The sequence below is a fragment of the Anser brachyrhynchus genome (genome assembly GCF_964034855.1).
Source record: "Anser brachyrhynchus genome assembly, chromosome: 20".
NCBI lineage: Eukaryota > Metazoa > Chordata > Aves > Anseriformes > Anatidae > Anser > Anser brachyrhynchus.
In genome coordinates, this window is record NC_137713.1 from 6,558,603 (window position 1) to 6,570,030 (window position 11,428).

An 11,428-nucleotide genomic window follows, 5' to 3' on the forward strand; every position below is an offset into this window, starting at 1 on the left:
GTGATTAATACCCAGCTGCATATGGGTTGTAGATTATTGTCCCACAGCATCCATCAGAACAATTTATTTCAATGGGACCAAGGCCAAACCCCACGATACATCACCACAAATACTTCACATGAAGTCACTGCGTTACTGATCTCTCACCAGGGCACTTGGATCGCTCCCTTTTCCCTTCTTCTCTTTGGGCAAGTCTTGTTTGATATCTTCAGGAAGAAAAACATACAGTCCTTACACAGGCTGCGTCTTAACCTGGAGTCCTTACCTCTAACCCCATGAGACAGAGATGCTCCCTGTACAGGATTCACTTGGGTTGTAAATTCAGTGCTCACTATTTTCCCAAAACATCAGCAGTCTCCTGTCAAAGTAAGGACAAGGACACTCCTAAAGGGTGAAGGAGACAAGAAAAGTGTTAAAAATGAGGGATTTCAGAGCAATGAGGAATGTGATGACAAAACAGTTAAGCAGTTTCCTAGTGTGGATGTCCCAGTGTGAATGGGAAAAGGTGACAAGTTGCAGAACTAAGAATGGCAGAAAAAGGACAAGCAGGTCAGTTAATGGCAAAGAAAACATGAGGACAAGAAAAATAGAATATGTTTCATGAGCTCTGACAAAGGTCTGAATCAAGGAGATGGAAGCATGCTTCACTGTAGTAGCACACTCAGTATGGCAAACCAGCAAGCACTCATTCTGTGGAGTGGCTGCAGAAAAGTGCTCTGAGGTAATGAGAAATTGGTGCTGAGGAGCAGCTTTGTGAGCCACTGTTCCCAAAGCTCCCCTGTATTTTAAACCAGTTATTTACATTCATGATATTTAGGGTTTGAGGGATTTAAGAAGGGCTATTTGCCAGGGCTGCAGACCCAGTGACTGCTGTGGCACTGGCACTTCAGCCTGCACAACCTCACACCCCGCAGCCCCAGTCTCACACGAGCTTCTTCCCAAGACTGACCCCATGCAACGACCCCATGCAGTTAATGAGAGCAGAAACCCACAAAGCTTCAGTGTCCTTTTAAGTGGGGTAAAAAGGCTCCTCTGCACAGAAACTGGAAAGGGCAGCCAGTTCCCATCTGTTTGCTAGCTTAATGGTTGGACTTGATGATCTTAGAGGTCTTTTCCAACCTAAACAATTCTATTTTATTCTTGCATGTTTGCTGGGGTGACAACATGGATGGAGCATCGATGATCCACCCATCATACCAAGCACATTCATTCCAATGTAGAGGGGGACAGAGTGAGATGACTCCTTCAGTACAAGGATATTCCCAGGAGTGGAGCTGACCTGGCAGTGAAAACACACAGAAAACACTCGCACGCCACATGTGTGCTGCCTAAAGCTCCACCAGAAACTTTACGAACAAGCAACATGAACGAGGGCATCTCTCCCAACGCTCCTCCTCGCAGCCTGCAAGGATGCCTCTCTCCTGACTCGCTCATCATGTGCTGGATCGGCAGGGTTTGGGGGCAGGAGAGGGGTGGGAAGGGTGAGGGGCTGCGGGGGGGCCGTGGTGGGGCTGGCCATGGGGCCACCCCGCCCCGACAGGGCGGGACGAGCCACCAGCCCAGCTCCGAGGCATGTAAAAGCGGGGCAGCAGGGACGGGGAGCACACGGAGCTACCGGCCAGAGCTCCACTGCGGACACGGTGAGCGGGGCCGGGTGGGCAGCGGGGGTCCCGGGGTCCTGTCCCACCGCGGGGCTGGGACAGAGCAGAGCTGAGCCTCGCCTCGCTGTTCCGCAGGTTGCACCAGGTGCCGGGATCGCCGCACACGCGAGCAAAACGTCGTCTGAAATGGCATCCGAGGTGAGGGTGAGCTTTGCTTTAACTGCGGGGTGCTCTCGGGGTGCTCTAGGGATGCTCTAGCAAACGCGAGCTCCGCTGGCTGGTAACCCCAGCAGTGTGCCCTACCATGTCTGTCAGGGTGTTTTTGGGTGCTCCTCTCTGCCTGCTTTGTTTTGCCAGGTTTTAAACAGAAAAGGGGACAGCAAGCGTGTTTGCTGCAGTATTTCTGAAGACTCACCTCTGATTCTGGTGAAAACCCGCAGTAGGGAGGATATACCTTGATGCCTCTTCCCGTCCAAGCGCTGAGCTCGCAGCACTGGCCATTATTAGCACCCCATCCCCAGTGCCATTCACCCCAGGGGACTGGATTCCCAGCAAGGGGCTGCTAAACTTTGTTTTTGCAAATCCGATTTCTCCTGCTGACAAACCTGCTTTAAAAAAAAAAAAAAAATTGAAAAAAAAAAAAACCAAGCCTCCCAACACCTCATGCCTCCAGGCTCAACCCTGAGGCTCCCTCCTCTGCTCTCCTCTCAGGTCCACCAGCTCGGCAGGGACCTGGGGCAGGGGCTCCCCGAGTCCCTCCGCCGCTGTCCATGGTAGCGGGGTCCCGCTGCCCAGCACCACAGATTGCTGAGCTCCTGGGGGTGCTCTGGGGGCTTTGGGGCTGCTGCTTTTTTTTTTTTTTTTTGCTTTTTTTTTTCCCCTTCTTAAAATCTGTAAGACTGAACAGTCTGCACCCTTAGCCGATCTGATGCTAAGTTTAAGCCAAAAGGGATGTGGCTACTTCTGGCCCATAGCTCTTTGTCAACCAAATACGTACAGTCTCCCTAAAAGAAAGGCTTCCTTCTTTTTTTTTTTCTCTTTTTTTAATTCCAAGTAACAGTAGATGCTAGCATTCACTATAACCCTGACTCCCTTACTTTTCTCTTCAATAGACTATGAGAGGGTTAGTGACCTTCGGCTGCCTTACAAGACAGATCAGTGCTGCTCTTGTGCCATATGCCCTGATATTTGTTTTCAAGGACAGTACACGCTCCTTCCAGAGTCCCACAGAGACATAGGGTAGAGTATCTTGGGGGACTCCTGACCTGACAGCTCAAGGGCTAAATACTAGTAACAGCGACTTGCTCTCCACCTCTTCAATTAATTTCTAAAGCTTCTAAAGTCCAGGGACCTTTCTGGTCAGTGCTACTGCACTGAAAAAAAATAAAGATGCCTGGGCAAGGTCTCAGTTTTACTTGGATAAGGAGTCGGCTGAGCATTAAATGATTCTTAGGAGAATGTATCAGTAAGCCATTTGAACATGCCTTTTAACTTCATTACCCTCAGGGGGATAAACTTATGGGAGGAAGGTTTGTCGGAAGCACGGATCCCATCATGCAGATGCTCAGCACTTCCATGTCCACTGAACAGAGGCTGTCTGAAGTTGATATCCAGGCAAGCATAGCTTATGCCAAAGCCCTGGAGAAGGCTGGGATCCTAACTAAAACTGAGCTGGAGAAGATCCTGAGTGGCCTGGAAAAGGTATTTATTTCCTTCATAAACTGTCACGTGTCCTCAGGCCTACATCCAATCCCCACAACAGTACTACAACAAATAGCTCCTTATCAGACAGCAGCTCCCTCAGCTGCTGCTCTAAAACCATCTTTCGGTACCCTCATGTTCTATTCCTTAGCACCAGGCCTGTGCAGAAGTGCCTTCCTGAAAGGGAATGCTGCCCTAAATCAGGGAGAACCAGAGAGGCCCATGTTTATTGCCCTCTGTACTCTTGGTACTCTGAGAGACGCTCTGGGCAGGGGATGGACGCTCAGATTGCATCTAGCTAAAGGCACCAAAGCCAGGCAGTAGGAGGTGAACCAGCTGAAAATTCAGGAATGAGAGCCTGCAGCCCCGATGAGTGCACTGTGAGTGCTCATTATGGAAGGCTGGTGCCTCGGTGAGATGTGCTCAGTGTGACCTGGCCCCCATCCTCTTCAAACTGAACATTCCTGAGGAATTGTTTCAGTGTGAATTAGGAATATTCTTTTTCCGCTGGCGCTTGGGATCCTTTTGTGTCTGGCCGCCTGAGTTAGTAGAAGGCAATGCATAGCATTGTATAGGGGTGAAGAGAAGTGAGCAGCTAAGCGCTTTTTTTGAAATATCCATTGTTGTTGCTCACCCGCCATGGACAATGGGGAGTCTATACAATGTTTGTATAGGAAAATCTTTGTGGACAATGCTACAGCAACGACGGACATTTCAGCTCGCTTTCTCTTTGCTCTGCTTAAGTCCTCCTATGGACAGAACATTGCAGGATCAGCAAGGGTGTAATACATGAATCCCCACCAAGTGCAATATAGAATACGGGGATAGAGAAAGCAGCCAGCCTTGGCCTGAAAAAATGGCAATGCTGGAGCTTGTGTGACTTCCATTAGGATGGCAGAAGATGGTATTTGCTGGGGACACCTACAGCCCCTCCACAGCAGGGAACAGTAGGGGCTGACTTGTGTTTCTGCTGTTTGTAGATCTCTGAGGAATGGTCTAAGGGAGTCTTTGTAGTGACCCAAAGCGATGAGGATATCCACACTGCCAACGAACGCAGACTGAAGGTTCGGTCCTCTAACTTCTTCTTCCCTCTCTAGCTAGATCTGCCTGACAATAAGTACACGTATCTCTGTCCCACTGTGATATTCCTCAGCACCTCTGGTACTGACTCCCTAGGTGCATGGTCAGGCATGTCCAAGACCCCTTTTGTGGATGAGGCACTGTACCAGCATAGACATTAAAGTTGCCTTTCCCCAGAAGAGGTCCTATAGCTACTTACAGAATCCTACAGCTGAGTCCTTTCCAGGCTGGGAGGAGCTCTGCTCTTGGGGGTAGTCTGCTTAGAATACAGAGACACTGACAGAAGTCTTCCTGTTGTCCTCAGGAGCTGATTGGTGATATCGCTGGAAAGCTGAACACTGGAAGAAGCAGGAACGAACAGGTATGTACAGAACCACTTGTTTTTGCCCTTTTACTGCTCCCCCTCCACACTTCATGAGAATTCTGACCAGAGCAGCCTTTAGCTCTGTCCCTCGATAGGATGATATAGTGACATTATCGTGTCAGAATGACCAAGGACACATTTTATGAGAGGAAGTTGTGTCTTCCCATCACATAGAAAAAGGAGGGAGTTATTTTACAGTGACAAGCTCACAATATAAGTCACATTCTCCTTCATCTGACCATGGCCAATCTTGTCCAGGTTGTGACTGACTTGAAGCTGTTCATGAAGAATTCCCTCTCTGTCATCTCCACTCACCTGCTGCAGCTCATTAAGACCCTGGTGGAACGCGCTGCCATGTAAGTCCTTTCCCCAGTCAGTGTGGCCTCAGCCTTGCTGGGAAGGGAGACTTCTAGGCTGGTTCTTTGACTGCAAGACCAACCGGGTGCAGTAGCAAGGTCTTCTGCAAGGGAAGTTACAGCCAGGCAGTCTGGGATAGTACAGGAAAAGACAACGGCACCTCTTTCTCCACAGTTCAATTCATAGAGACATTCTTCTTTGCCTAATGTATGCTGGGGATATAGCCTGATGTACGCTGCCTTTACACTGACAGGGGCTGCTCACCTCTTTCTCTCCTTTCACATGCAGAGAAATTGATGTTATCTTGCCTGGCTACACCCACCTGCAGAAAGCTCAGCCCATCAGATGGAGCCAGTTCTTGCTCAGGTAACCACCTTTCACACTCGGCTCCAGGGAGCCTTCGGCATCCTTGGGGCCCTGCTCAGCAGCAGCCCAGCAGCCCACCATCCTCTGGTGGCACAGAGCTGAAACCCTGCAGCCTGCCCCAAGACGTCCCCATGTTCAGTCCCACTTGGCTCTGGAGGCCAACTCTCAGCATTCCCCAACCATCTAGCCACAATTACTTCTCAGCTCATGGGACAGTTTCTGACTTCAGATGCTTTCTCTCTCATGTCCCTTCATAGCCATGCTGTTGCACTGACCCGTGACTCTGAGCGCCTGGGAGAGGTGAAGAGGAGGATCAACGTCCTGCCCCTGGGAAGGTAACAGCTGACTTCCTGTGTAATCCCTGGGCATCACTTGGCTCTCCAACATCTTGGGAGTTATGTTGCCTGCACAGTTTTGGTTGGAGTTCACAGAAAGTTATGTCTGACTTCTGTTTCTCTCTTCCCTGGCAGCGGTGCTCTGGCTGGCAACCCCCTGGACATTGACAGAGAGATGCTGCGTAGCGGTAATGTCTGCCTACGACGGGGTGGCATGGCTCTACTTGAAGTGTCTGGGAGGGAGGGAAGCAATGCCAGGTGGCGCCTTAAAGCACTATCCTGTGCTGTAACATTGGACCAAGAGCAAATGATTCATATAAGCTTTTTTACTGCAAAGATACAGACCATGTCTGTGAGGTGGGAGCAGGAACAACCGACACTGTTGCATAATAGTCGCCTAGGCCTGATAGTGAAGGCCCTGTGCAGCATAAAACTTCAGCATGTTTATGTTCCTGGCATTAGTCAAGGGCTCACAGTCACCTGCAGGCTGGGGTAACTTGCTGCCTTCAAGCTTCAGTCGTGCCAACCCTGACTGCTCTGTCCACCACCTTCCTTACAGAACTGGACTTTGCTTCAATCAGCCTGAACAGCATGGATGCCATTAGTGAGAGAGACTTTGTGGGTAAGCACAACTCCATTGCTTCTTCCCTCGACCATCTTAGAAGCAGGCTTTAGAGGCCCTCCCAGTTAACCCCATCAACAAGGGGACTGAAATCCCTCACTGGGAAATAACTGTAGAGAAACTTGGGCCTAAGCTTCAGTCAGGGCTCCCTGGGTTGTCAGCAAACCAATGCCCTATTCACCTCCTGACCTCCTGCCTTTTCTGCAGTGGAATTCCTCTCTGTTGCCACCCTGCTGATGATCCACCTTAGCAAGATGGCTGAAGATCTCATCATCTACAGCACCAGCGAGTTCGGCTTTCTGACCCTCTCTGATGCCTACAGGTAGGTGCTGGTCCCTGGGCAGCCAGCCCTTCCCTCAGCCTCTCCTCCTCCCTTCTCCAAACCTGAGAGACTGAGACAGAGCTGGGGGGCTCACTCCTATACAAGGCTGACACACAAATCAACTCCCCAGAGCACAGAAAGGCTGGCAGAAAGGCAGGCTAAGAGAGAGCATTCTTCATTAAGGATCACTGATTTCTGACTCTGGTAATATCCTAATAGACTTCCTGTCTTTCAGGGTGGCACAGCCACAGCCCTGCCTCCCCAAGGCCACAGAAACACTCTTGTCTGATACCACCTCTGGAGGGCCTGCCAAGTCGCCTCTGATTTCTCTCCTCTCTGAGAGGCAGCACTGGGCGGTAGCTCCAGACAAGACTGCAAAATCAAAGGCTCTGCTTTGGCACACATCACAAACTGCAAGCACTTGCTTCACTGCTTTCCTACACCGAGACTGGTGGCCAGTCAAGGGGGTGGCACTCACATGGCTTCCAAAGGGCCGGGCCAGCATGCTGCATGACCTGTCTTAGTCTGCAGGGATTGGGGCCTTGCTCCCCGTTACACTGCAAACGTCTTTCTTTCAGCACTGGCAGCAGCCTGATGCCTCAGAAGAAGAACCCTGATAGCCTGGAACTGATCCGCAGCAAGGCTGGACGTGTGTTTGGACGGGTGAGTGTGCTTAAGAAAGAAGAAGGATAGGGAAGCTGCTCATTTTGGGGCTGAAGCATCTTCCTTCATGCCTCTGTGGTTTTTCTTTATTAAAAAAAAAAGAATTGTGCCCAGTGTGGGCTCTGACCTGCTGAGGCAGTGTGTTCCTCTTCTGGTAGTTAACTGCCTTGCATGTTTCTCTCCGCAGTTGGCTTCAATTCTCATGGTTCTCAAAGGACTTCCAAGCACCTACAACAAGGACCTGCAGGTAAAACGGACGTTGGGCTTCAGTCTGTTTCTCTGAACCGGCACAGTTCTCTTTGGCTCGGGAGCAGGCTCTTGCACTGCATTTTCCTGCATTTCCCTGGTTGTGTGCAGGATGATAAAAAAAGGGCTGAGGCACTGCATGCTGCAGGTCACACCCCACCCCAGCGGGAGCCCCTGGGATGACATGCTGCCTCCTCTGCTGGCTGGGCTGCCCATGTTGTTGGGCTCCATCAGGCCATCTAACGGTGATGTGTATCTGTGTCCTCATGCAGGAGGACAAGGAGGCTGTCTTTGATGTTGTGGACACCCTGACTGCTGTGCTCCAGGTTGCCACTGGGGTGATCTCTACCCTCCAGGTAAGGCTTCAGCCTCTCACTATTGCATGTGGTTGGGGAAACGTTCTGTGAATAGCACAGTCACAGGAGCTCTACACTCGTCCTAAGAAGAAACCTCTTACCCATTCATACAGCTTGTTATGCCCCCACCACAGCAGCAGCTCGGGTACACTTAGATCTGGGGGTTAGCTTGCAGAAAAGGTCCTTGGAGAGCCTGGTCCCTCGGCAATGAAGTCCCCTCAGTGTGACCACTAATGCCTCCCCAAGGAGGAGCGGATGATCATGCCTCCCTCTTATCTTCCTCTCTACAGATCAGCAAGGAGAACATGGAGAAGGCTCTGACCCCTGAGATGCTATCTACTGACCTGGCTCTCTACTTGGTTCGCAAAGGAGTAAGTACAGGAGGGAGACCTGGAGCTGTGACTTCTTTAGATGGAGAATGCTGCTCAGTGAGGGCCTGAGATGAGGCCTTCTGTTCTGTCCCCAGGTGATGATCAGTGTGGGTCAACAAACACGAAAGCTGGAAACCCATTCTTTACATGTATCCCAAGTAGTGGAACTGCTGCCGGGTGGACTTGATAGTAATTTACAGGTGGAATTTTACGTCCTAATGCCTCCCCTCTTCACACCCCAGAAAACACGGATTCAGATTTCATTTCCATAATTAAAAACAAGTCTACACAAATGAGAGCACATTCTTTCTTGCCTGAATCTGCAGCCCAGTTGCCTGGTCACTTGACACTTGTTTTTGCTTTCATTGCAGATGCCATTCAGACAAGCCCACACTGCTTCGGGGAAGGCCGTCCACCTTGCTGAGACTAAAGGCATCACCATCAATAATCTCACCCTGGAGGACCTGAAGAGCATCAGGTTTGTATCACTATCACTTTGCCTTTTGAGGGGAGATATGGCAGGTATCAGCCTGGCTTGTACAGGCTTTCTTATGAAAAGAATTAGCTTAGCTCTCTGGTCTACCACAAGCTGCTCCTGTCCAGCACTACAAGAGCAGAGGCAGAGCAGTCAGAGGCTTTTCCCCTTGCAATAAGGCTCAGCCTCCCCTCCCGTATCCTCTCTGCAGGCACTGAGCATGTAAAGCCAGCAACCAGCACCCATCACCCTGCACTGACACCTCTTCTCTTTGCCTCCCCAGCCCCCAGTTCAGCAGTGATGTCTCCCAGGTCTTCAACTTTGTCAACAGCGTGGAGCAGTACACTGCCATGGGCGGTACCGCCAAGAGCAGCGTGACTACCCAGATCGAGCATCTGAGGGAGCTGATGAAGAAGCAGAAGGAACAAGCTTAAGAGTGTGGGGAGATTTCCCGTGGATGCAGCATTGTGCTTATCACACTAATGCAGAGTTAATAAACACTGTGGTGTATTGTAGTTCACTGAAACTCCTGTCTTGCGTTTTGCTTCTAAGGGGGCAAGGTTGAGCTGGGTTTCCTCTGCCCTTCTGAGGCTTGGGGTACTTTCCACTGCTGTGAAAGAACTGGGAATCTCTTCCCTAGCAGGGGAGCTCTTCTTGGATGGGGTGCTCTAGGGGGCTGGTACTTAGAGAGCAGCAGGAGAGTCTGTCTACATCAGGAGACCTGCAAATGGTTGGAACAAGTGCACACAGCACAAGACTCCATCCAGTGGTGCCAGACTAGGTTACTCAGGGAGACTTGGGAGTGTTCGCAAAGGAAGACACTTGGTACAGCACCTGCAACACTCGCCACATCACCAGCTGTCACTGCCCTCCTTCTAGGATTATGTGTGCCAGCCAGCTTGCCTGCCCCCTGGCAGGGAAAAACCTCCTCAGCACATGGCACTGCAACATGCTTAACCTTAGGCAGAACATGCCCAGCAGGTCAACCCACAGCTCTTCCCTATCCATCACAAAACCACCTTTAGCTCTGGTTTACACTGAAGCACAGGGCCTGCACCATCACAGACCAAGCACTTTCCTTTCTGCAAGCCAAGCCAATCTAGCTGGGGGCAGAGTGCTTGAAAACAGGCAGGCATTGCTGGCTGACTCTTGCAAATCATTTACCATCTTCTTGCCTGTCCTTACTGAAATGAAATCAGAACAAAGATCAGGAAAAGCATTACTTTAGGAATGAAAGTGCAACAATCTTGTGTCATTCTTATGGGGAAAATATTTGGTTGAACAAGTATTTATAACATTACTTCCCATTACTGTTCTGCAGTGATTTCTGTTTGGAATGACTGCTACTTGATTGAAAGGCAGAGAAATAATAGTTTCTATAGGGAAGGCGGGGCAAATTTCATTAAACACTAAACCAGCTTGAACCTGGAATTCACAGCACAATAGTGCTTGTTGTCATGGACAATTTCTTTTTTTGTCACAGCATTTTAAAGCTGGTGGTTTGCTCAGCACCCTGCCCTCCATGCTGATACAGCAACACATTATTGACTCAGAGTACTGCAAGACTCTGCAGCACACGTAGGTAACGGGAGTAACACAAGCATTGCCTCACCATGTTTTGGTTAAGGGCTCTAGCATAGACTGGACAGTGCAAAGTGCCATGAGCTAAATCTCCTGCCATTAATGAAGTACCCCAGGAGGTACAATGTGCTTTCATCCTACTTTTGTGGCATTAGTGCTTTAAATATGGAGGAAAAGCACCAACAACAGAAACTCCCCTTTCTTCAACACTTCCTTCCACCCCCAGTCTCCCCCTACTCTGGCCCTATACCCGATCTGATCCTGGCATTTAAAGAACACCACATTTTAATCACTGCTCCATAAACCTCCTTTGTGTTTTCCCTGTTACTTCCTGCTCTATTTCTATTTTGCCACTTGTGTCTCACTCTCTAGATAGGCTAGATGAGGTAGGAAATCATTTATGCAACTTTGCCAATAGAGGGAAGGTGCAAAAGAGGGAGAGGTGACACCAATATCCAGCACCAATGGAGTCAGAAGGATTAGCTCCCTGTTTCCAGCTCACAGCTCTTTTATTCCCTCCCATAAACTTTCTCTATTTGTGCCACTAGTTTCTCTTTCCCTGACTGTATCTTCTAGCTATTGCTCTGTACCTTAAGAGCCTCAGCCAAATAGATTTCTTCTTGCTTCCATCAGCGAGTGTCTGGCGTTGCTCCTCATAGCTGGTGCTGAGTGACACAGGGACCTGCCAAACTGAAAGCAAAACAGAGGTCTTAGCAGATTATCACATCTCGGTCTCCTACTTAAATGAGTAGTTCATAATCACTGGTACTTCCCACCCATCCACCCTTTTCTTAAAAATTATGGAATAACTTAGACTGGGAGAGAACTGTGAAGGTCTCTGGAGCTCCATAGACATTACAGGAGACTGTGACCCAGAATATCTTCAGACTTTCACTATCGCCCTACTATGACTTATTGTGATCTGGGTTTTTAAAATCCTGTCCCTTATCACAGAAGTTCTATAACAGAACTTCTTCCACAGAAGGAT

The 11,428-nt window shown here is 49.6% G+C and overlaps 1 protein-coding gene across 1 annotated transcript; it reads left to right on the forward strand.

Moving 5' to 3' along the window:
* Positions 1-1,502: 1,502 nt before the first annotated feature.
* On the forward strand, positions 1,503-9,404 carry LOC308180966 (argininosuccinate lyase). Its single transcript, XM_080563445.1, has 17 exons — positions 1,503-1,640; positions 1,737-1,799; positions 3,108-3,302; positions 4,283-4,366; positions 4,687-4,743; positions 5,005-5,102; positions 5,392-5,469; positions 5,727-5,804; positions 5,940-5,992; positions 6,364-6,426; positions 6,634-6,748; positions 7,327-7,411; positions 7,599-7,658; positions 7,930-8,013; positions 8,304-8,384; positions 8,756-8,862; positions 9,143-9,404. The coding sequence occupies exons 1-17, from the start codon at positions 1,518-1,520 to the stop codon at positions 9,291-9,293; spliced, it is 1,575 nt and encodes a 524-aa protein (XP_080419571.1). The 5' UTR covers positions 1,503-1,517; the 3' UTR covers positions 9,294-9,404.
* The last annotated feature ends 2,024 nt before the right edge of the window (positions 9,405-11,428 follow it).